General features: G+C 74.1%; 1 protein-coding gene and 1 pseudogene across 1 annotated transcript; one reads left to right on the forward strand and one right to left on the reverse strand.

Moving 5' to 3' along the window:
• Positions 1 to 1,373: 1,373 nt before the first annotated feature.
• On the forward strand, positions 1,374 to 14,322 carry LOC142593254 (EMILIN-1-like). The gene is given in 13 exon segments (XM_075707762.1): positions 1,374 to 1,406; positions 1,408 to 1,486; positions 1,489 to 1,546; positions 5,748 to 5,873; positions 7,818 to 8,026; positions 8,109 to 8,362; positions 8,365 to 9,054; positions 9,118 to 9,453; positions 9,455 to 9,929; positions 11,857 to 11,964; positions 12,089 to 12,106; positions 12,406 to 12,540; positions 13,991 to 14,322. Coding segments are annotated over 13 exon segments (2,853 nt in total).
• A 263-nt stretch (positions 14,323 to 14,585) lies between these two features.
• On the reverse strand, positions 14,586 to 23,911 carry LOC142593255 (uncharacterized; annotated as a pseudogene).
• Between the last annotated feature and the right edge of the window lie 853 nt (positions 23,912 to 24,764).

A 24,764-nucleotide genomic window follows, 5' to 3' on the forward strand; every position in this document is an offset into this window, starting at 1 on the left:
TACCAAGTGCCAGGTGCTTGGCTACCATGTGCCAGGTGTGTGGCTACCGTGTGCCGGGCGCGTGGCTACCATGTGCCAGGTGTGTGGCTACCATGTGCCGGGTGCGTGGCTACCGTGTGCCGGGCGCGTGGCTACCAAGTGCCAGGTGTGTGGCTACCATGTGCCGGGTGCGTGGCTACTGTGTGCTGGGTGCGTGGCTACCAAGTGCCGGGCGCTTGGCTACCATGTGCCGGGCGCTTTGCTACCATGTGCCGGGTGCGTGGCTACCATGTGCTGGGTGTGTGGCTACCATGTGCCAGGTGCTTGGCTACCATGTGCCGGGTGCTTGGCTACCATGTGCCGGGCGCTTGGCTACCATGTGCCCGGGCGCGTGGCTACCATGTGCCGGGCGCTTGGCTACCATGTGCCGGGCGCTTTGCTACCGGTGTGCCGGGGTGCGTGGCTACCATGTGCTGGGTGCGTGGCTACCAAGTGCCGGGCGCTTGGCTACCATGTGCCGGGTGCGTGGCTACCATGTGCCGGGGGCGCTTGGCTACCATGTGCCAGGCGCTTGGCTACCATGTGCCAGGCGCTTGGCTACCATGTGCCGGGCGCTTGGCTACCATGTGCCGGGCGCTTGGCTACCATGTGCCGGGCGCTTGGCTACCATGTGCCGGGTGCGTGGCTACCATGTGCTGGGTGCGTGGCTACCATGTGCCAGGCGCTTGGCTACCATGTGCCGTGCCGCAGGAAGCCCCGGGCGGTGCCGGGGGCCGCTCCGCCGGCAGCACCAGTGCCGGGGCCCCCGCGGCAGCCCCGAGCTGGGGAAGCGGCCGTGCCGCGAGGGTGGGAGCCGGCACGGGCCCGGCGTCGCCGCGCGCGGGAGCACGGGCGGGCGAGGGGCGGGCGAGGCCCGGCTCGGAGCCCGGTGCGGCGGCACCGGCGGGCACCCGTCGCGGTAGCAGCGGCCGTGCCGGCTGCCTGCGGCCCTGGCCCCCCCGCCCGGCCCCTCTGGCTTCCCCGGCCCGCCTCGCCGGCCCCGCTGGCGGCCCGGCCTAACGAGAAGCAGATGTGCGGGCGGCGGGGGCGGGGGCCGGCGGGGGCCGCCGTGCCCGGCGGAGGCCGGGGGCGCGGCCGGGGCGGGGAGGGGCCGCGGCGGGCAGGAAGCGGGGGGCCCCGGGGACCCCCGCGCGTCGGGCAGCAGCACCGGGGCGGCTCTGGCGGCGAGGGGCCGGCCGAGGCGCGGCCGAGGGGAGGGCAGAGCCGCCGTGCCGAGCCGAAACGCGCAGAGCCGGAGGGACGGCGGCGGTGACGGGACGCGCCATGCGCTCCTGAGCCGGGCCGCGCCGTGCCACGCCGCGCCACGCCGCGCCACGCCGCGCCGCCCGCCCAGCATGGCCCCCTGGCTCTGGCCGTGCCTCCTGGCCCGCCCAGGCCCTGGCCGCCAACTTCCCCCCCAGGTACAGCCTCTACACCGGGGGGCCGCCGCGCTCGGCCACGGCCAGGCCACGGCCCCGCAGGGCCCCGCCACGGCCCACAGCGGTGCCCGGGCCGCCAGCCGGCACAGGTAGGAGCCACGACCGCCGGGCCGTGCCGGGAGGGGACCCCGGCAGCGCCGGCGGGGAGCGGGGGCGCAGCCGCCCACCCCGCTGCCACGGGGCGCCCGACGCCGGGCACCGGCACGTGCCACCGCCGGCTCCGGCTGCGCGGCGAGGGGCGGCTGGGCCCGGCCCCGGTGGGTGCCGCCGCGGCGGGTGCCGGCACTCAGATGCCGGGGGTCCCCCCGAGCCGGCGGGGGGCTGCCCCCGGCCCTCGCTCGCCGCCGTCCCCCGGCGCAGGCGGCCGGTGGGCGCGGGCGGCGGGCGCACGTGGAAGGTTCGGGACGCGGGGGCTGCGAGGCGCCGTGCCGGGGGCCCGCGGCGGCGCACGTGTGGCGCGGCACCGGGAGGGGCACGGGCGGCCGGCGAGCTCCGGCTCCCCGCGGGGGTGGGTGCGTGCGCCGGGCTCGGCGCGGGTGGGGGTGTCGGCGGCCGTGCGTGCCGGCGGCCACGGTGCCGGCGAGCCCGGGGCTGGTCCTGCCGCGGCATCCAGGCGCCCGCGGAGGGGGCGAGGGGCCCAGACCCACCCCGTCCCCAACCCCGTCGCCGTGCCGCGCCGCGCCGGGGGCTGGGGACGGGCAGTGTGGGGCAGCGGGGCCGGCCCCACGCCGGGTTGGGGGTCACGCTCTCACCGCGGCCGCCACAGCGCCGCAGCAGCGTGGCCGTGGCGAGGGGGAGCTGCCCTGGCATGGCCGCAGCTGGTGCCTGCCCCTGCCCCACTGCCAGCCCCACGGCGGCCCCACGGCAGCCCCACTGCCAGCCCCACTGCCAGCCCCACGGCAGCCCCACGGCAGCCCCACTGCCAGCCCCACGGCAGCCCCACAGCAGCCACACTGCCAGCCCCACAGCAGCCCCACGGCAGCCCCACGGCAGCCCCACTGCCAGCCCCACGGCAGCCCCACAGCAGCCACACTGCCAGCCCCACAGCAGCCCCACGGCAGCCCCACTGCCAGCCCCACGGCAGCCCCACGGCAGCCCCACTGCCAGCCCCACAGCAGCCCCACGGCAGCCCCACGGCAGCCACACTGCCAGCCCCACAGCAGCCCCACGGCAGCCCCACGGCAGCCACACTGCCAGCCCCACAGCAGCCCCACGGCAGCCCCACGGCAGCCACACTGCCAGCCCCACGGCACCCCCACAGCAGCCACACTGCCAGCCCCACGGCAGCCACACTGCCAGCCCCATGGTAGCCCCACGGCAGCCCCACAGCAGCCCCACTGCCAGCCCCACGGCAGCCCCACGGCAGCCCCAGCAGCCCAGGGTGGGGTGGCAGGACCCGGCTGCAGGCGTGGGGCTGCCTGGAAAGGGGGGGGACGTGGGTCAGGCACCCCCAGACCCCAGCCCAGCCCCACGGCGCCGTGGCGGGGCGCAGGCCTGCGGCTCTGGGGGCACAGCGGGGTCTCCCCACGGCTTTGGGGGGGGGCACAGCGCCCCAGCGCCACGGCTTGGGGGGCACGGGGGGCTGCGCCCATGCCCCGTCCCGTCCCTGGGACGCCGACGTCCCCGGTGCGGGGCTGTGGGACCCCAGGGCAGCCCAGGCGTTCCCGGGGTCCCTCGGGTGTGGGGCTGAGGGGGCACAGGGGGGCCGGGAAGGGAAGGGGAAGGGGGGATGGCGGCGGGGGGGGCCGCCAGCCTGCGCAGGAATTCCCGGCGGCCCCCTGGGAGGTGCTGGAATCCAGCCGGGGCCTGAGGGGAACCAGCCGGGCTTACGGGAACCGCCGGCGGCTCCGTGGGCCCCGCCACAGCGCGGCCCGGCTCCCGCCATGGGGGGCCCCGGGGGGCCGCCCGAGGGGGCCGCTCTGTGTGGGTCTGGGGGTGCCGGGCATAGGGCTGAGCTCCGGGCTCCGGGCTCCGGGCTCTGGGCTCAGACCATATAAGGCTGCGCCGGAGTCCCTACGGCCTGTGGGGCTGGGCTGGGGTCCCACGCTGTGGGGCTGGGGTCTCTATGGCCTGTGGGGCTGGGCTGGGGTCCCACACCATGGGGCTGGGATCTCTATGGCCTGTGGGGCTGGGCTGGGGTCCCACGCCGTGGGGCTGGGGACCCTACGGCCTGTGGGGCTGGGCTGGTGTCCCACACCATGGGGCTGGGGTCCCTGCAGCCTGTGGGGCTGGGCTGGGGCCCTGTGCCATGGGGCTGGGATCTCTACGGCCTGTGGGGCTGGGCTGGGGCCCTGTGCCATGGGGCTGGGGTCTCTATGGCCTGTGGGGCCGGGCTGGTGTCCCACGCCATGGGGCTGGGGTCCCTGCAGCCTGTGGGGCCGGGCTGGTGTCCCACGCCATGGGGCTGGGGTCCCTACGGCCTGTGGGGCTGGGCTGGGGTCCCACGCTGTGGGGCTGGGGTCTCTATGGCCTGTGGGGCTGGGCTGGGGTCCCACGCTGTGGGGCTGGGGTCTCTATGGCCTGTGGGGCTGGGCTGGGGTCCCACACCATGGGGCTGGGGTCTCTATGGCCTGTGGGGCTGGGCTGGGGTCCCACGCCATGGGGCTGGGGACCCTACGGCCTGTGGGGCTGGGCTGGGGTTGTGCACCGTGGGGCTGGGGTCCCTGCAGCCTGTGGGGCTGGGCTGGGGTCCCACACCATGGGGCTGGGGTCCCTGCAGCCTGTGGGGCTGGGCTGGGGCCCTGTGCCATGGGGCTGGGGTCTCTATGGCCTGTGGGGCTGGGCTGGGGTCCCACACCATGGGGCTGGGGTCTCTATGGCCTGTGGGGCTGGGCTGGGGTCCCACACCATGGGGCTGGGGTCTCTATGGCCTGTGGGGCCGGGCTGGTGTCCCACGCCATGGGGCTGGGGTCCCTGCAGCCTGTGGGGCCGGGCTGCTGTCCCACGCCATGGGGCTGGGGTCCCTACGGCCTGTGGGGCTGGGCTGGGGTCCCACGCTGTGGGGCCGGGGTCCCTGCAGCCTGTGGGGCTGGGCTGGGGTCCCACGCTGTGGGGCTGGGGTCTCTATGGCCTGTGGGGCTGGACTGGGGTCGTGCACCGTGGGGCTGGGGTCTCTATGGCCTGTGGGGCTGGGCTGGGGTCCCACGCCATGGGGCTGGGGTCCCTACGGCCTGTGGGGCTGGGCTGGGGTCCCATGCTGTGGGGCTGGGGTCCCTGCAGCCTGTGGGGCTGGGCTGGGGTCCCACGCTGTGGGGCTGGGGTCTCTATGGCCTGTGGGGCTGGACTGGGGTCGTGCACCGTGGGGCTGGGGTCTCTATGGCCTGTGGGGCTGGGCTGGGGTCCCATGCCATGGGGCTGGGATCTCTATGGCCTGTGGGGCTGGGCTGGGGTCCCATGCTGTGGGGCTGGGGTCCCTGCAGCCTGTGGGGCTGGGCTGGGGTCCCATGCCATGGGGCTGGGATCTCTATGGCCTGTGGGGCTGGGCTGGGGTCCCACGCTGTGGGGCCGGGGTCCCTGCAGCCTGTGGGGCTGGGCTGGGGTCCCACGCTGTGGGGCTGGGGTCTCTATGGCCTGTGGGGCTGGGCTGGGGTCCCACGCCATGGGGCTGGGATCTCTATGGCCTGTGGGGCTGGGCTGGGGTCCCATGCCATGGGGCTGGGATCTCTATGGCCTGTGGGGCTGGGCTGGGGTCCCACGCTGTGGGGCTGGGATCTCTATGGCCTGTGGGGCTGGGCTGGGGTCCCACGCTGTGGGGCTGGGATCTCTATGGCCTGTGGGGCTGGGCTGGGGTCCCACGCTGTGGGGCTGGGGTCTCTATGGCCTGTGGGGCTGGGCTGGGGTCCCACGCCATGGGGCTGGTGTCCATACGGCCTGTGGGGCTGGGCTGGGGTCCTGTGCCATGGGGCTGGGGTCCTGCGCTGTGGGGCTGGGCTGGGGGGAGCGGTGCCCCCGCAGGTGACCCCCATGGGGTCACCAATGAGCCGCCCCAAACGCCACGGGCCGAGCCGCCGTCCCCGCAGGGCTCCCGGGGGGCTGCCCCACGGCCGGGGCTCGGCGTGGGGCAGGCTGCGGCGTGGGGCAGGCTGCGGCCCATCAACCCCACGGCACCGGGCCGTCACGGCTGCTACCGGCGGGGCGTGCCGGAGGGGTCCCGGTGCGTGCCGGGGGCCGCGGGGCGGCTGGGCGAGTGCCGGGGGGGTGCCGGCTGCGTGCCAGGAGCGTGCCCGGGTGGGCGCCAGGGCGGTGCCCGAGGCGCGCCGGGACGGTGACGCCGCGACCCCTTTCCCGCAGGAACTGGTGCGCCTACGTGGTGACGCGCAGCGTGAGCTGCGTGGTGGAGGACGGCGTCGAGAGCGTCGTCAAGCCGGATTACCAGCCCTGCGGCTGGGGGCAGCTCCAGTGCCCCCGCGTCCTGGCGTGAGTGCGGCCGGGGGGCTCGGGGGGCCGGGGGGCTCGGAGAGGAGCCGGGTCCGGCCGCAGCCCCGCCGCCCCTCTGCCGCCGTCGCCGCTGCTGTTTACCCGCCCCGGGTTGTGTTTATTTTTTCGCAAGAGCCGGGTGGCCTCGAGCGGTGCCGGGGGGGTGACCCCCCACCTCCACCGCTGCCCGGCCGGCGCGTGCCGGCGTCCCCGGCGCACCCGCGCCCACGCAGCTCTCCAGGCCGGCAGCGCAGGGCACGGTCGGCCCCCCCGGACCACCGGGGCTTGAGGAAGAGCCCAGGCGCAGGCGGGGGGCACGGTGCAGGCAGGGGGCACGGTGCAGGCGGGGGGCTGGGTGCAGGCAGGGAGCACGGTGCAGGCAGGGAGCACGGTGCAGGCAGGGGCTGGGTGCAGGCAGGGAGCACGGTGCAGGCAGGGAGCACGGTGCAGGCAGGGAGCACGGTGCAGGCAGGGGCTGGGTGCAGGCAGGGAGCACGGTGCAGGCAGGGAGCACGGTGCAGGCAGGGAACACGGTGCAGGCAGGGAGCACGGTGCAGGCAGGGAGCTGGTGCAGGCAGGGAGCACGGTGCAGGCAGGGGCTGGGTGCAGGCAGGGAGCACGGTGCAGGCAGGGAGCACGGTGCAGGCAGGGGGCACGGTGCAGGCAGGGGCTGGGTGCAGGCAGGGAGCACGGTGCAGGCAGGGGCTGGGTGCAGGCAGGGGGCTGGGTGCAGGCAGGGAGCACGGTGCAGGCAGGGGGCTGGGTGCAGGCAGGGAGCTGGTGCAGGCAGGGAGCACGGTGCAGGCAGGGGCTGGGTGCAGGCAGGGAGCACGGTGCAGGCAGGGAACACGGTGCAGGCAGGGAGCACGGTGCAGGCAGGGAGCACGGTGCAGGCAGGGGGCACGGTGCAGGCAGGGGCTGGGTGCAGGCAGGGAGCACGGTGCAGGCAGGGAGCATGGTGCAGGCAGGGAGCACGGTGCAGGCAGGGGCTGGGTGCAGGCAGGGAGCACGGTGCAGGCAGGGAGCACGGTGCAGGCAGGGAGCACGGTGCAGGCAGGGGCTGGGTGCAGGCAGGGAGCACGGTGCAGGCAGGGAGCATGGTGCAGGCAGGGGCTGGGTGCAGGCAGGGAGCACGGTGCAGGCAGGGGGCACGGTGCAGGCAGGGAGCTGGGTGCAGGCAGGGGCTGGGTGCAGGCAGGGGGCACGGTGCAGGCAGGGAGCACGGTGCAGGCAGGGAGCACGGTGCAGGCAGGGGGCACGGTGCAGGCAGGGGCTGGGTGCAGGCAGGGAGCACGGTGCAGGCAGGGAGCACGGTGCAGGCAGGGAGCACGGTGCAGGCAGGGGGCTGGGTGCAGGCAGGGGCTGGGTGCAGGCAGGGGCTGGGTGCAGGCAGGGAGCACGGTGCAGGCAGGGGGCTGGGTGCAGGCAGGGGCTGGGTGCAGGCAGGGAGCACGGTGCAGGCAGGGAGCACGGTGCAGGCAGGGGCTGGGTGCAGGCAGGGAGCACGGTGCAGGCAGGGAGCACGGTGCAGGCAGGGAGCACGGTGCAGGCAGGGGGCACGGTGCAGGCAGGGAGCACGGTGCAGGCAGGGGGCACGGTGCAGGCAGGGGCTGGGTGCAGGCAGGGAGCACGGTGCAGGCAGGGAGCACGGTGCAGGCAGGGAGCATGGTGCAGGCAGGGGGCACGGTGCAGGCAGGGAGCATGGTGCAGGCAGGGGGCACGGTGCAGGCAGGGAGCATGGTGCAGGCAGGGGGCACGGTGCAGGCAGGGGCTGGGTGCAGGCAGGGAGCACGGTGCAGGCAGGGAGCATGGTGCAGGCAGGGGGCTCGGTGCAGGCAGCCGTGTGCAGGCAGGGCCCCCCACCCCGAGCCCCGTGCCCGCCCGCGCCGCCCAGCCGGGGCTCCGTGCCCCCCGCCGCTGCGCCAGGCCCTCCTCTGCCCGCAGGTACCGCAGCTTCCTGCGGCCCCGCTACAAGGTGTCGCAGCGCACGGTGTCGGAGCTGGCCTGGCGCTGCTGCCAGGGCTACTCGGGCGACGACTGCACCGAGGGGCCGGCCCCGGCGTCCCCGCTGCCCACCGGCCGCCCCCGGCCCCGGCCCGGCCGCCCCACGCTCTCCGGCTTCGGCAACCCCCTCAGCGGCCTGGGGGGCGAAGGTAGCGGGCGGCGGCGGCGGGGCGGGTGGGCCGGGCGGCGGCGGGTCGCGGCCGTGCGGCTGACGTCGCGGTGCGGCGGCAGGCGGCGGGGATGCGGAGAAGGTGCGACGGCTGGAGGAGCAGGTGCGGCGGCTGAGCGAGCAGGTGGAGGAGCTGCGCGCCGGGCAGGAGCCGCCGGAGCACCCGCGCCGAGCGACGGACGGCAGCCCCGAGGCCGAGCAGGCGGCCGACGCGGCCGCCCCGGCGGAGCTGCGGGAGGTGCTGAGCCACGTCCAGCGGCGGCTGGAGGAGCTGGAGAGCCGGCTGCGTCGCCAGGAGAGCGGCCGGGAGGGCTCGGCGGCGGCCGGGGACGCGGGGGAGCGTCGTCCGCGCTGCGTGAGCTGGAGCGACGGCTGCAGGAGACCTGCGCCGCCTGCGCGGCCGGCACCGAGGGGCTGCGGCGGCAGGCGGCGGAGGACCGGGAGCGCATGCGGGCGCTGGAGAAGCTGGTGGGCTCGGTGGACCAGCGCAACCGGGAGGCGGTGGAGACGGTGCAGCGGCACGTCAGCAGCCTGAGCAGCCGCCTGGCCGCCCCGCCGCCACCGCCGTCGGACGAGCTGCACCGGCGCCTGGCCGAGCTGGAGCGGCGCCTGGAGGGGCTGCCCGCGGCGGCGGCGGCGGGGCCCGGAGGGCAGGGGCCGGTGCTGGCCCGGCGGCTGGCGGAGCTGGAGGGGCGGCTGAACGCCTCGCGGGCCGGCCCGTGGCCCCCCGAGCCCGAGGGCCGGCAGAGCGGGCTGCCGGCACGCCTGGCCAACCTGAGCCGGGCGGTGGAGGGGCTGGCGGCCAGCGGGGCGCGGCGCGGCGCCCGCATCGCCGAGCTGGAGGGGCTGCTGGCCCGCTGCGGCCAGCCCTGCCCCGCCACCCCGCAGCCCACGCCGGGCAGCCGGGACGGGCAGCTCGGCCCCCTCCTCCGGCAGCTGGAGCGGCGGCTGCAGGAGGCCGAGGGGCGGCTGCAGGCCCTGGACGGCGGCGGCGGCGGCGAGGGCCTGGCCGGGACGCTGCGGGGGCTGCGGGCGGAGCGGGGGGAGCTGCGGGAGCTGCTGGGGGCGCAGGGGGAGGCGCTGGGGCGGCTGGCGGGGCGGCTGGGGCGGCTGGAGGCCGACGGGGCCGTGGCAGAGGAGCTGGCGCGGCTCCGCAACCGGACGGGGCGGCTGGAGGCCGAGCTGCGGGGGGCGAGCCCCTGCCCCCCGCCCTGCGCCCCGCCGCCGCCCCAAGAGCCGGAGCGGCCGCGGGCCGAGGCCACCGCCTGCGCCGCCGCCTGCCGCCCCGCCGCCACGCCGGAGCCGGAGGCCGAGCCGCCGCTGGAGGGGTTCGGGGTTTTCGGGGGCCCCTCGCCCTCGGAGCTGCGGGCGCTGCGGGGCGAGCTGGCGGCGGCGCTGCTCTCCCTGGGCGGGGCTGAACGCCACGGCGCAGGGGCTGCAGGACGCCCTGGACCAGCAGGACGCCCGGCAGCACGAGCTGCGCGCCGTCGTCGACCGCGTCGTGGCCGAGCTGGACCAGGCGGCGGAGGCGTCGGCGGCGCGGCACGCCGAGAGCGAGGAGCGGCTGGAGGGGCTGGCGCGGGAGCTGGCGCGGGCCGGGGGCTGCCCGGCCGGCCTGGAGCCGCGGCTGGCCAAGCTGGAGGGGGTCTGCGAGCAGCTGGAGGCCGTGGCGGGGGGGCTGCGGGGCGTGCGCGAGGGGCTGGGGCGGCACGTGGCGGGGCTGTGGGGCGCGGTGCGGGAGCTGAACGGCACGGCCCGCGCCCAGGACGCGCTGCTGGAGAAGGCGCTGCAGGCCCAGCTCCCGCGCCGGCTCGGCGCCCTCAACACCAGCCTGCAGCAGCTGCGCGGCGAGGTGCTCCGCCTGGGCCAGCGCGACCTCACCGGTGCGCGGCAATGGGGCGCGGCCGTGGGGCGGGGCAATGGGGCGTGGGCAATGGGGCGTGGGCAATGGGGCAGGGCAATGGGGCAATGGGGCGCGGCAATGGGGCAGGGCAATGGGGTATGGGCAATGGGGCAGGGCAATGGGGCAATGGGGCGTGGGCAATGGGGTGTGGGGCAATGGGGCACAGGCAATGGGGCAATGGGGCAGGGCAATGGGGCAATGGGGCATGGGCAATGGGGCAGGGCAATGGGGCAGGGCAATGGGGCAGGGCAATGGGGTATGGGCAATGGGGCAGGGCAATGGGGCAATGGGGCGTGGGCAATGGGGCAGGGCAATGGGGCGCGGCAATGGGGCAGGGCAATGGGGCAGGGCAATGGGGCGTGGCAATGGGGCAGGGCAATGGGGTGTGGGGCAATGGGGCGTGGGCAATGGGGCGCGGCCGTGGGGCGGGGCAATGGGGTGTGGGGCAATGGGGCGTGGGCAATGGGGCGCGGCAATGGGGCAGGGCAATGGGGCAATGGGGCGTGGGCAATGGGGTGTGGGCAATGGGGCACAGGCAATGGGGCAGGGCAATGGGGCAGGGCAATGGGGCGTGGGCAATGGGGCAATGGGGCGCGGCAATGGGGCAGGGCAATGGGGTATGGGCAATGGGGCGTGGGCAATGGGGCGCGGCCATGGGGCAGGGCAGTGGGGTGTGGGCAATGGGGCAATGGGGCGCAGCAATGGGGTGTGGGGCAATGGGGTATGGGCAATGGGGCACGGCAATGGGGTGTGGGGCAATGGGGTGTGGGGCAATGGGGTGTGGGGCAATGGGGCGCAGCAATGGGGCAGGGCAATGGGGCAGGGCAATGGGGTGTGGGCAATGGGGCACGGCAATGGGGTGTGGGCAATGGGGCGCGGCAATGGGGCAGGGCAATGGGGCGCGGGGGCGCAGGCAATGGGGTGCGGGCAATGGGGTGCAGGGCAATGGGGCGTAGGGCACGGGCAATGTGGTGTGGGCAATGGGGCGCGGCAATGGGGTGTGGGCAATGGGGCAGGGCAATGGGGCAATGGGGCACGGCAATGGGGTGTGGGCAATTGGGCGGGGCAATGGGGCATGGGGCTATGGGGCACGGCAATGGGGCGCGGGCAATGGGGCGCAGGGCGCGGGCAATGGGGCACAGGCAATGGGGCGGGGCAATGGGGCATGGGGCAGGGCAATGGGGTGTGGGCAATGGGGCAGGGCAATGGGGCAGGGCAATGGGGTGTGGGCAATGGGGCGTGGGCAATGGGGCACAGGCAATGGGGCGCGGCAATGGGGCAGGGCAATGGGGCAATGGGGCGTGGGCAATGGGGTGTGGGGCAATGGGGCGCAGCAATGGGGCAGGGCAATGGGGTGTGGGCAATGGGGCGCAGCAATGGGGCAGGGCAATGGGGTGTGGGGCAATGGGGTGTGGGGCAATGGGGCGCAGCAATGGGGCAGGGCAATGGGGTGTGGGCAATGGGGCAGGGCAATGGGGCGCGGGGCTGCGGGGACAAGGGGGTGCGTGGGGACACGGGGGGCTGGGAGGAAGGGGGACGCGGGGTCAGCGGAGAGCGGAGCAGGGGGGAGCGGGGCTGTGGGGACGTGGGGGGCAGCACACAGGAGGCTGCCGGCCATGGGGAGGCGGTGCGTGGGGACGTGGGGGTCAAAGCGTGGGGACGTGGGGGTCAAAGCGTGGGGACGTGGGGGTCAAAGCGTGGGGACGTGGGGGTTTTGGGGACATGGGGGCTCAAGCCATGGGGATGTGGGGCTGCGGGGACAGGGGGACGCGAGCTATGGGGATGTGGGGGTTTGGGGTCATGGGGGCTCAAGCCATGGGGATGGGGGGGCTCAAAGCATGGGGCCGTGGGGCCACAAACCGTGGGGCCGTGGGGCCAGGGCGGCTCTAACCCCATCCTCCCTGCAGGCCCCCCAGGCCCCCCCGGACCTGCCGGCCCCGTGGGTGAGATGGGGCCCCCCGGCCCCGCTGGGCCCCCCGGCAAGGACGGAGAACAAGGCCCTGTGGGCCCCCCCGGTAAGGAGCGGCCCCCCCGTCCCCCGTCCCCTGCAGTGGGGCAGCGCTGGCGTGGCCGGAGCCTGCGGCCCGGGGGTCCTGCCCCACGCCGGCCCTGCAGCCCCCGCCTCCCCTTCCCTCCTAGGGCTGCCAGGAGAGAGAGGTAGGGCTCGGCTTGGGGGGCTGGGGGGGTCGGGGGGGGCTGGGGGGCTGCGATGGCAGCTGGGGGGGTGGGCTGGGGCGAGGGGAGCAGGGCTGGGGGCACGGGGGGGCACAGGGCAGCCTGCGGCGACGGGCACGGCCGGGGGGCACGGCGGGGGGACGCGGGCAAGGCGGGGGGCACGGATGCGGCGAAGGGGCGGGTGTGGGGCGGGGGGGGGTGCCGGGGGTTGCGGCTGTGGGGCTGGGGGTGCCGTGGGGGGCCGGGGGTGGCGGGCAGCCCCGCCCTGACGCGGTGCCCAGGCGAGGTGGGGGAGCCGGGCTCCGTGCCCCGCATCGCCTTTTCGGCCGCCCTGAGCACCCAGCGCGCGGAGCCGGGCACCGTCCCCTTCGACCAGGTCCTGCTCAACGACGGCGGCGCCTACGACCCCGAGACGGGTGAGCGCCCGCGCGGCACGGCACGGCGTGGGGCTGGCGGGGGCCGTGGGGCTGTGGGGCTGGCGGGGGCTGTGGGGCTGGCGGGGGCTGTGGGGCTGGCAGGGGCCATGGGGCTGGCGGGGGCCATGGGGCTGTGGGGCTGGCGGGGGCTGTGGGGCTGGCGGGGGCCGTGGGGCTGTGGGGCTGGCAGGGGCTGTGGGGCTGGCGGGGGCTGTGGGGCTGGCAGGGGCCATGGGGCTGGCGGGGGCCTTGGGGCTGTGGGGCTGGCGGGGGCTGTGGGGCTGTGGGGCTGGTGGGGGCTGTGGGGCTGGCGGGGGCCGTGGGGGCCATTTGGCCATGGGGCTGTGGGGCTGTGGGGCCATGGGGCCGTGGAGCCGTGGGGCTGTGGGGCCGTGGGGCTGTGGAGCTGTGGGGCTGTGGAGCCATGGGGCCATGGGGCCGTGGGGCTGTGGGGCCGTGGGGCTGTGGGGCTGTGGGGCCATGGGGCTGTGGGGCCGTGGGGTTGTGGCGCCGTGGGGCTGTGGAGCCATGGGGCCATGGGGCTGGTGGGGTTGTGGGGCCATGGGGCTGTTGGGCTGTGGGGCTGTGGAGCCGTGGGGCCATGGGGCTGTGGGGCTGTGGAGCCGTGGGGCTGTGGGGCTGTGGGCCGTGGAGCCGTGGGGCTGTGGGGCTGTGGGGCTGTGGGGCCATGGGGCTGTGGGGCCATGGGGCCGTGGGGCTGTGGGGCCGTGGGGCTGTGGCCCCGTGGGGCTGTGGAGCCATGGGGCCATGGGGCCGGTGGGGTTGTGGGGCCATGGGGCTGTGGGGCCATGGGGCTGTTGGGCTGTGGGGCTGTGGAGCTGTGGGGCCGTGGGGCCATGGGGCTGTTGGGCTGTTGGGCTGTGGGGCTGTGGAGCCGTGGGGCTGTGGGGCCATGGGGCTGTGGAGCTGTGGGGCTGTTTGTGGGGCTGTGGGGCCATGGGGCTGTAGAGCCGTGGGGCTGTGGGGCCGTGGGGCCATGGGGCTGTGGAGCTGTGGGGCTGTGGAGCTGTGGGGCTGTGGAGCTGTGGGGCTGTGGGGCTGTGGGGCCGTGGGGCCGTGGAGCCGTGGGGCCGTGGGGCCGTGGGGCTGAGGGGCTGTGGGGCCGTGGGGCCGTGGGGCCGTGGGGCCGTGGGGCTGTGGGGCCGTGGGGCTGTGGGGCTGTGGAGCTGTGGGGCCATGGGGCCGTGGGGCTGTGGGGCCGTGGGGCCGTGGGGCCGTGGGGCCGTGGGGCCGTGGGGCTGTGGGGCCATGGGGCCATGGGGCTGAGGGGCTGCACGGCCGCGGGCCAAGCGTGGTGCTGGGGCGCGCCGGAGGCCGTGGGGCTGTGGTGCCATGGGCGCAGCGGGGGAAGCCGGGGTGCGCGGAGCCCGTGCCGGGGGTCCCTGGGGTCAGGGCTGGCGGCGCTGACGGGCGCTGCCGGTGGCCGCAGGCACCTTCACGGCGCCGGTGAGCGGGCGGTACCTGGTGAGCGCGGTGCTGACGGGGCACAAGGGCGAGAAGCTGGAGGCTGTGCTGTCGCGCTCCAACCAGGGCATCGCCCGCCTGGACTCGGCCGGCTTCCAGCCCGAGGGGCTGGAGAAGGAGCCGGTGGCGGCCCTGCAGCCCAGCCCCGGCGCGCTCGGCGTCTTCAGCCTGCTGCTGCCGCTGGCGGCCGGCGAGACGCTCTGCGTGGACCTGGTGTCGGGGCGCCTGGCCCACGCGCCCGACGAGCCCCTCACCGTCTTCAGCGGCGCCCTGCTCTACGACGCCGAGGAGCCCTAGGGATGCCGGACCCCCGCACCCCCCGACGGCCGGCCGGCGGCGCAGCCGGGCCGGGGGGTCCCCATGCCCCGGCGGGACCCCCCCGCCTCCACCGCCCCCATTATTTATCAGCACCCCCCCGCCCCTCGCTCCCCTGCCGCCACGCGCCCCACGCCCCGGCCCCCCCCCACGCCGCCCCCGGCCCCCCCCACTGCCCCCCACCGAATAAAGACGCGGCACCGGTTTTTGTACCCGCGGCTCCGGCTCCTTCTTGCGCCCAGGATTTATCGCCCCCGGGGCAGCCCCCTGCCCCCCAACCCCCCCCCCCCAGAGCACGGGGCCATGGGGCAGCCCCCGGCGTCGCCCAGGGGCGCGGTGGCTGGGCCCGGCGCGGGGGTCCCGCCGTGGGCCCGGGGGTCCCCGCTGCCGTCGGAAATCCTCGTCCCAGCCCGAGAACTCGTCCTCCGCTGGCGTCCGGTCGACCGAGAAGCGCTTGAAGTTGACGTAGGGGGGTCCCTGGGGGGGGGGGGACGGGGTCGGAGCCGGCCCCTCCTGCCCCCCCGAGCCCCCCAACCTCACCTCCTTGCTGAGCTGCGGGGTGGGTGCCTCCAGCTGCCGCAGCGAGAGCTTCCCCCACTTCAGGGCCCCGAGCCACCTTGGGGAGGGGAGGGGGGTTGCAGGAGGGGCTGGGGAGGGGGGTGCAGGACCCCCCCCCCATTTACCGCTGCTCCTTGATGCCGCGGATGCCGCTGGCCGTGTTCCGCAGCCGCTGCCCCGGATGGCGCCTGCAAGGGGAACGGCGCGGGGCAGGGATTTGGGGGGCACCCCCTTGCCCAGCGCGAGGGTCCAGCACCTCCCGAGCCCCCTGGGCCCTGCCCGGGGCACCCCGCTGCACCCCCCCGTGCCCCCGCCGCCGCGCCGGACCCCCCGCAGCTGCAGAGCTGGCAGGCGGCGGCGCCGAGGAGAAGGAGACGCCGCCGTCCAGGGTGCGGCTGCAGACCTGCCGGGGGTCCGCGCCGGGGAAGGGGGGCCTGCGGGGCGCGGGCAGGTTGGGGGGGCTCGGCCGGCCCCGGGGGCCGCGCGCCCACCTGCCCAGCCGCAGCTGGAGGGCCGGGACGCCCGGCGTCCAGGAGTCGACGGCGAAGTCGCGGCCTTCCCGGCGCAGCATCTCGGGCGCCAGGTGCTGGGGGGGCCCGCAGAAGGAGGGGGTCCCCGCCCCGGGGACCAGCTTGACGTAGCCGCGCCGGTGCAGCGTGGGGGTCTCGGGCTTCAGGTCGCGGTAGACGCCGCCGCGGCCATGGGGGTGCTGGAGGCCTTGCGCCACGCAGGCGTGGCGGAAGGCGGCCGGCGGCTCCTCGAAGCGGCGCCTGCACGGCGGGGACCGGCGGGTCGCGTGGCACGGCACGGCACGGCACGGCGTTTGCTGCCCCTGCGCTCGCCCGGGCTCCGCACGCCTCGCGCAGCGCCCTGGTTTGGGCTGGGATAGAGTTCATTTTCTTCCCAGCAGCAGGCACAGCGCTGTGGGTTGGATTTAGGATGAGAAGAACGCTGATCGCACGCTGATGGTTCGGTTGGTGCTGAGCAGTGCTTGCACTAAGTCAAGGGCTTTGCAGCTTCCCCTGCTCTGCCAGGGGCACAAGGAGCTGGGAGGGGGCACAGCCAGGAGAGTTGATCCCAACTGCCCCAAGGGCCATTCCATACCATACGGCGTCATGGGCAGTATGGAAACTGGGGGGGTTGGCCGGGGAGCAGCGATCGCTGCTGGGAACTGGCTGGGCATCGGTCGGCGGGTGGTGAGCAATTGCATCGTGCACCACTTGCTCTGTCTATCATTATTATTATTATCATTATTATATTGTTACTATTAGCATTACTATTTTACTTTATTTCCATTACTAAGCTGTTCTTCTCCCAGCCCAGGAGTTTCCCACTCTCACCCCCCGATTCTCTCCCCCACCCCAGCGGGGCAGCGAGCGACGGGGCAGCAGAGCTCCCGCAGCCGGCAGACGTACGGCGCGCCCCGGCAGGCGCCGAAAAACCTGCCGGCAGAAGAGGGGTTGGCGGGGGCTGGGCAGGGCCCCAACCCCCGCGCTGCTGCCGCCCCCCAAAACGCTTCTCGCCCCACGGCGAAGGGGCTGCGGCTGCACCGGCCCCCGCCGCTCGGTGCGCACCCGCTCCCGCTGCCGCAGCCGCGCCAGCCGGTCCCTGCGGATGCGCTTCGGTGCCAGGAACCGCTCCTGCACCGCGCCGGGGGGCACGGGGGTGGGGGGCACGGGGGGGGCAAGAGCCGCGTGAGCACAGCGAGCTGGGGCGGGAGACCTGGCACGTGTCCCACCATGGTGCCCCAGCCAGGGATGCACCGGGAAGCAGCGGGAAGCACCGGGAAGCAGCGGGAAGCAGGGAAGCAGCAGGACACACCAGGAAGCAGCGGGAAGCAGCAGGAAGCAGCAGAAAGCACCGGGAAGCAGTGGGACGCAGTGGGAAGCAGCAGGACACACCAGGAAGCACTGGGAAGCGGCAGGAAGCACTGGGAAGAAGCGGGAAGCAGCAGGAAGCACCGGAAAGCACTGGGAAGCAGCAGGACGCACCAGGAAGCAGTGGGAAGCAGCAGGAAGCAGCGGGAAGCAGCGGAAAGCACTGGGAAGCAGCAGGACGCACCAGGAAGCAGTGGGAAGCAGCAGGAAGCAGCAGGAAGCACCGGGAAGCAGTGGGAAGCAGCAGGAAGCAGCGGGAAGCAGCGGAAAGCACTGGAAGCAACAGGACGCACCGGGAAGCAGTGGGAAGCAGCAGAACGCACCAGGAAGCAGCGGGAAGCAGTGGGAAGCAGCAGGAAGCACCGGGAAGCAGTGGGACGCACCGGGAAGCAGCGGGAAGCAGCGGGAAGCAGCAGGAAGCAGCAGGAAGCACCGGAAAGCACTGGGAAGCAGCAGGACGCACCAGGAAGCAGCAGGATGCACCAGGAAGAAGCAGGAAGCACCGGGAAGCAGTGGGAAGCAGTGGGAAGCAGCAGAACGCACCAGGAAGCAGCGGGAAGCAGTGGGAAGCAGCAGGAAGCACCAGGAAGCAGCGGGAAGCAGTGGGAAGCAGCAGAACGCACCAGGAAGCAGCGGGAAGCAGTGGGAAGCAGCAGAAAGCACCGGGAAGCAGTGGGACGCACTGGGAAGCACCGGGAAGCAGCAGGAAGCAGCAGGAAGCAGCGGGAAGCAGCATTAAGCACCGGGAAGCAACAGGAAGCAGCAGGAAGCAGCAGGAAGCACTGGGAAGCAGCGGGACACACCAGGAAGAAGTGGGAAGCAGTGGGAAGCAGCATTAAGCAGCGGGAAGCAGTGGGAAGCAGCAGGACACACCGGGAAGCAGCAGGACACACCAGGAAGCACTGGGAAGCAGTGGGAAGCAGCAGGATGCACTGGGAAGCAGCGGGAAGCAGCAGGACGCACCAGGAAGCAGCGGGAAGCAGCGGGATCAGCAGGGATGCTGCAGGACGCACCGGGAAGCAGCGGGAAGCAGCGGGATCGGCAGGGATGCGGCAGGATGCACTGGGAAGCAGCGGGATCAGCAGGGATGCTGCAGGATGCACCGGGAAGCAGCGGGATTGGCAGGGATGCGGCAGGACACACCAGGAAACAGCGGGAAGCAGCAGGATCGTCAGGGATGCTGCAGGATGCACTGGGAAGCAGCGGGAAGCAGCAGGATTGGCAGGGATGCTGCAGGACGCACTGGGAAGCAGCGGGAAGCAGCGGGATCGTCAGGGATGCTGCAGGATGCACCAGGAAGCAGCGGGAAGCAGCGGGATCGGCAGGGATGCGGCAAGACGCACCGGGAAGCAGCGGGATCAGCAGGGATGCTGCAGGACACACCGGGAAGCAGCGGGAAGCAGCGGGATCGGCAGGGATGCTGCAGGACGCACCGGGAAGCAGCGGGAAGCAGCGGGATCGGCAGGGATGCTGCAGGACGCACTGGGAAGCAGCGGGATCAGCAGGGATGCTGCAGGATGCACTGGGAAGCATCGGGATCGGCAGGGATGCTGCAGGACGCACCGGGAAGCAGCGGGATCGGCAGGGATGCTGCAGGACGCACTGGGAAGCAGCGGGATCAGCAGGGATGCTGCAGGACGCACTGGGAAGCAGCGGGATCAGCAGGGATGCTGCAGGACGCACCGGGAAGCAGCGGGATCAGCAGGGATGCTGCAGGACGCACCGGGAAGCAGCAGGATCGGCAGGGATGCTGCAGGACGCACTGGGAAGCAGCGGGATCGGCAGGGATGCTGCAGGATGCACTGGGAAGCAGCGGGATCGGCAGGGATGCTGCAGGACGCACCGGGAAGCAGCGGGATCGGCAGGGATGCTGCAGGACGCACCGGGAAGCAGCGGGATCGGCAGGGATGCTGCAGGACGCACTGGGAAGCAGCGGGAAGCAGCAGGGATGCTGCAGGACGCACCGGGAAGCAGCGGGGTCGGCAGGGATGCGGCAGGCAGCGGGCAGGGTGTCACGGTCTCCCGCCCGACCTCGCACCTGCGGCACGGGGACACGGCATGGGGGGCTGCCCGGGGCGGGGGGCGCGGGCCTCGTGCCCACCTCTCCCGTCAGGGTGACGCAGAAGTTCCCCCCTTCGTCGCCTTCGTGGACGACGGCATGGCCGGGCGCGAAGCTGCGCTGCGGGCAGGGGCAGGGGTCAGGGTCAGGGGGCAGGGGCAGGGGTCAGGGTCAGGGTCAGGGGGCAGGGGGCAGGGGTCAGGGTCAGGGGGCAGGGGGCAGGGGCAGGGGTCAGGGTCAGGGTCAGGGGGCAGGGGGCAGGGGGCAGGGGCAGGGGCAGGGGTCAGGGTCAGGGGTCAGGGTCAGGGGGCAGGGGGCAGGGGTAGGGGCAGGGGGCAGGGGGCAGGGGCAGGGGGCAGGGGCAGGGGTCAGGGGGCAGGGGGCAGGGGGCAGGGGTCAGGGGCAGGGGGCAGGGGCAGGGGTCAGGGGCAGGGGCAGGGGGCAGGGGCAGGGGTCAGGGGCAGGGGTCAGGGGGCAGGGGGCAGGGGGCAGGGGGCAGGGGCAGGGGGCAGGGGCAGGGGTCAGGGGCAGGGGCAGGGGCAGGGGGCAGGGGGCAGGGGGCAGGGGGCAGGGGCAGGGGGCAGGGGGCAGGGGCAGGGGTCAGGGGCAGGGGTCAGGGGCAGGGGCAGCGGGCAGGGGCAGGGGCAGGGGCAGGGGCAGGGGCAGGGGCAGGGGTCAGGGGTCAGGGGCTGCAGCCCCACGGGGACATCCCAGCCCACCGCACGGGGCCCCTTCGCGGGCGCCCACCCGCCCCCTCCATGGCGCCCCGGCAGCTGGCGGGGGGGCGTGGGAGAGGGTCCGCAGCCAGGGCACCCTGCGGGTAGGGGGGGCGGCTGGGACCCCCCGCCTGCCTGCACTGGGACCCCCACCCTGCCTGCACCCTGCCTGCGCCCTGCACCCTGCACCCTGCCTGCACCCTGCCTGCACCCTGCACCCTGCACCCTGCCTGCACCCTGCCTGCACCCTGCGCCCTGCACCCTGCCTACACCCTGCCTGCGCCCTGCACCCTGCACCCTGCCTGCACCCTGCGCCCTGCACCCTGCACCCTGCACCCTGCGCCCTGCCTGCACCCTGCGCCCTGCACCCTGCACCCTGCACCCTGCACCCTGCACCCTGCACCCTGCGCCCTGCCTGCACCCTGCGCCCTGCACCCTGCACCCTGCACCCTGCATCCTGCGCCCTGCCTGCACCCTGCGCCCTGCACCCTGCACCCTGCACCCTGCACCCTGCACCCTGCGCCCTGCACCCTGCACCCTGCACCCTGCCTGCGCCCTGCACCCTGCGCCCTGCGTCCTACACCCTGCACCCTGCCTGCGCCCTGCCTGCACCCTGCACCCTGCACCCTGCACCCTGCACCCTGCGCCCTGCACCCTGCGCCCTGCACCCTGCACCCTGCACCCTGCCTACACCCTGTGCCCTGCACCCTGCACCCTGCACCCTGCACCCTGCACCCTACACCCTGCGCCCTGCCTACACCCTGCACCCTACACCCTGCGCCCTGCCTACACCCTGCGCCCTGCACCCTGCACCCTGCACCCTGCACCCTGCACCCTGCACCCTACACCCTGCGCCCTGCACCCTGCGCCCTGCACCCTGCACCCTACACCCTGCACCCTACACCCTGCGCCCTGCACCCTGCGCCCTGCGTCCTGCACCCTGCACCCTGCACCCTGCACCCTACACCCTGCGCCCTGCACCCTGCGCCCTGCGTCCTGCACCCTGCACCCTGCACCCTGCGCCCTGCACCCTGCACCCTGCACCCTGCCTACACCCTGCACCCTGCGCCCTGCACCCTGCGCCCTGCACCCTGCACCCTGCCTGCACCCTGCGCCCTGCACCCTGCACCCTGCACCCTGCGCCCTGCCTGCACCCTGCGCCCTGCACCCTGCACCCTGCACCCTGCACCCTGCACCCTGCGCCCTGCACCCTGCACCCTGCACCCTGCCTGCGCCCTGCACCCTGCGCCCTGCGTCCTACACCCTGCACCCTGCCTGCGCCCTGCCTGCACCCTGCGCCCTGCACCCTGCACCCTGCACCCTGCGCCCTGCACCCTGCACCCTGCACCCTGCACCCTGTGCCCTGCACCCTGCACCCTGCGCCCTGCACCCTGCGCCCTGCACCCTGCACCCTGCACCCTACACCCTGCGCCCTGCCTACACCCTGCACCCTGCACCCTGCGCCCTGCCTACACCCTGCGCCCTGCACCCTGCACCCTGCACCCTGCACCCTGCACCCTGCACCCTGCACCCTACACCCTGCGCCCTGCACCCTGCGCCCTGCACCCTGCACCCTGCACCCTGCACCCTGCACCCTGCGCCCTGCACCCTGCCTACACCCTGCGCCCTGCACCCTGCGCCCTGCGTCCTGCACCCTGCACCCTGCACCCTGCACCCTACACCCTGCGCCCTGCACCCTGCACCCTGCGTCCTGCACCCTGCACCCTGCACCCTGCGCCCTGCACCCTGCACCCTGCACCCTGCCTACACCCTGCACCCTGCGCCCTGCACCCTGCGCCCTGCACCCTGCACCCTGCACCCTGCCTACACCCTGCGCCCTGCACCCTGCGCCCTGCGTCCTGCACCCTGCGCCCTGCACCCTGCGCCCTGCACCCTGCACCCTGCCTGCACCCTGCACCCTGCACCCTGCGTCCTGCACCCTGCACCCTGCCTGCACCCTGCACCCTGCACCCTGCGCCCTGCGCCCTGCACCCTGCACCCTGCACCCTGCACCCTGCACCCTGCACCCTGCGCCCTGCACCCTGCACCCTGCACCCTGCACCCTGCGCCCTGCGTCCTGCACCCTGCACCCTGCACCCTGCACCCTGCGCCCTGCGCCCTGCACCCTGCACCCTGCCTACACCCTGCACCCTGCACCCTGCGTCCTGCACCCTGCACCCTGCCTGCGCCCTGCACCCTGCGCCCTGCGTCCTGCGCCCTGCACCCTGCCTGCACCCTGCGCCCTGCACCCTGCACCCTGCACCCTGCACCCTGCACCCTGCACCCTGCGCCCTGCACCCTGCACCCTGCCTACACCCTGCACCCTGCACCCTGCGTCCTGCACCCTGCACCCTGCCTGCACCCTGCACCCTGCACCCTGCGTCCTGCACCCTGCACCCTGCCTGCACCCTGCACCCTGCACCCTGCACCCTGCGCCCTGCACCCTGCACCCTGCCTACACCCTGCACCCTGCACCCTGCGTCCTGCACCCTGCACCCTGCCTGCGCCCTGCACCCTGCGCCCTGCGTCCTGCGCCCTGCACCCTGCCTGCACCCTGCGCCCTGCACCCTGCACCCTGCACCCTGCGTCCTGCCTGCACCCTGCCCTGCCCGGGCCTGGGCTGCTGCAGGGGAAGGGGCTGGGGAGGAGACAGGGATGGGGACCAGGATGGGGATGGGACAGGGATGGGACAGGGACTGGGAATGGGGACAGGGATGGGACAGGGGTGGCGATGGGGTCAGGGATTGGGAATGGGGATGGTGACCGGGATGGGATGGGGATGGGGATGTGGTGGAGGTGGGGCTGGGCATGGGAATGGAGCTGAGATGGGCATGGGAATGGGCACGGGAACGGGGATCACACAGGAACAGGGACTGGGATGGGGATGAGATGGGAATGGGAATGGGGAGGGGCATGGGGATGCGGATGAGGGCAGGGATGGGAACAGGGACGTGGATGAGATGGGAATGGGGATGGGAGTGGGGACAGGAATGGGGATGGGAATGGGGATGATGAGGGCAGGGATGGGAACAAGGACATGGATGAGATGGGAATGGGGACGGGAATGGGGATGGGAATGGGGATCCGATAGGAACAGGGATTGGGATGGGGATGAGATGGGAATGGGGATGGGCATGGGCATGGGGATGCAGATGAGGGCAGGGATGGGAACAGGGACATGGATGAGATGGGAATGGGGATGGGAATGGGGATGAGATGGGCATGGGGATGTGCATGAGGACAGGGATGGGAACAGGGACATGGATGAGATGGGAATGGGGACGGGAATGGTGACGGGAATGGGGTTGATGCTGAGGACAAGGCTGGGACTGGGAGGGGCCGGCACCCGGCCCAGGGGGTCCGGGTGCGGGGCGGGGGGCGGTGGGTGCCGCGGGGAGATGCCGGGGGGTGCCGGGCCCCACTCACGTCCGCAGGGAGCCCAGGATCGGGCGTTGCTGGTGGCGACGGCGCGGTACGGCTGCAGAGAGACACGGCCCGCGGCGTCACGCACACGTGTGCCCACGCACATGCATGCACATGCACGCACGCGCGGGACTGCCCTGCGGCACAGGCACAGGTGGCAGAGCTCGCCCCAACGCACGCCCGCGCGCAGGCACGCCTGCACACACGCGTGTGACGCCACGATGCACATGGCGGTGCCCTCGGCCAGCACGGTGTCGCCGGGGCCGTGCCGGAGCGGGGCGAAGCTTTGGGCCAGCGCCTCGGGGCAGCCCTCGCCCAGGCGCCGCAGGAGCTCCCTCTCCTCCTGCAGCCGCAGCTCCCGCAGCCGCTCGTCCATCCCCGCGCCCTGCGGGTGCAGCGAGCGGCACGGCGGTGCCCCGCCACCGCACCGGCACCGGTACCGGCCACTGTCCCCCAGGACACGGGGGCCGCGGCCACAGACGGCACAGCCGGGCTCAGCACCGCGCTGCCGGCCTCGGCTCCGCGATGCCCGGCGCAGCACGTGGCGGCACGGCACGGCGTGGTCGGGCACGGCGTGGTCGGGGACGCTCAGGACCCCGCGGTGCTGGGCACTCGGCCCCCGCCGTACCCCAAATCCTCGTCGCCAGCAGCGCCAGGGCAGCACGGGCAGGGCCCCGGTGCAGGCAGGAGGGGTCCCTGGGTGGGAGCCCCCAGCCCCACGCAGCCGCCGGCAGAGTCTGCCCCGGCCGCGGCCCTGCGGCACGGTGGGTGCGGGCTCCCCTCAGCACCGTGCCCAGGCACTCCCTGCCCCGTGAAAAGGTTGTGCCGCCGGCACGAAGGAGCCTGGCGAGGCCTTGGTGCAGTCCCCGGCACGGCACAGCACGGCACAGCACGGCACGGCACGGCGTGGCACGGCATGGCATGGTGTGGCACGGCATGGTGTGGCACAGCACGGCATGGTGTGGCACGGCACAGCATGGCATGACACGGCATGGCATGGCATGGCACGGCATGGCACAGCATGGCGTGGCACGGCATGGCACGGCACGGCACAGCATGGCACGGCGTGGCACGGCATGGCATGGCACGGCGTGGCATGGCACAACACAGCATGGCGTGGCATGGCACGGCATGGCACGGCATGGCATGGCATGGCACAGCATGGCACGGCACGGCACGGCACGGCACAGCATGGCACGACATGGCACAGCATGGCACGGCGTGGCACGGCATGGCATGGCACGGCGTGGCATGGCACGACATGGCATGGCGTGGCACGGCACGGCATGGCACGGCACAGCATGGCACGGCACAGCATGGCACGGCATGGCACGGCACAGCATGGCACGACACGGCACAAGGGCGCGTGACCCATCCCATCCGCCTGGGCACCCCGGCCGTGGAGATGCCCAGGGACTCAGCCCCGCTCCCCGTCCCGTCCCCGGCCACCCACCTGTGCCAGCGCTCCCGCCGCGCCGCCGTCCCCTCCCGCCCACGCTGCCGCTGCGGCGCGGCCCAGCGACACGCTAACCCGCCCCGCGGCGCTCCCACGGGCCTCCCGGCACCCCCGCCCGCTGCCCTGAAGTCTCAGATCTTGTTGTGCCCGTGAAATACGGTCCTCATGCAGCAGCGCAGCAATGCGCGTCTTGCTGTACTGGGAAAATCACGGAATCATGGATTCGTCAGAGCGTTGAGGTTGGCAAAGCCCTCGAAGATCACCCAGTCCAACCATTGACCTCGAAGATCACCCAGTCCAACCATTGACCTTGAAGATCACCCAGTCCAACCATT

The sequence above is a fragment of the Pelecanus crispus genome, chromosome 3 (assembly GCF_030463565.1).
Source record: "Pelecanus crispus isolate bPelCri1 chromosome 3, bPelCri1.pri, whole genome shotgun sequence".
Lineage (NCBI taxonomy): Eukaryota > Metazoa > Chordata > Aves > Pelecaniformes > Pelecanidae > Pelecanus > Pelecanus crispus.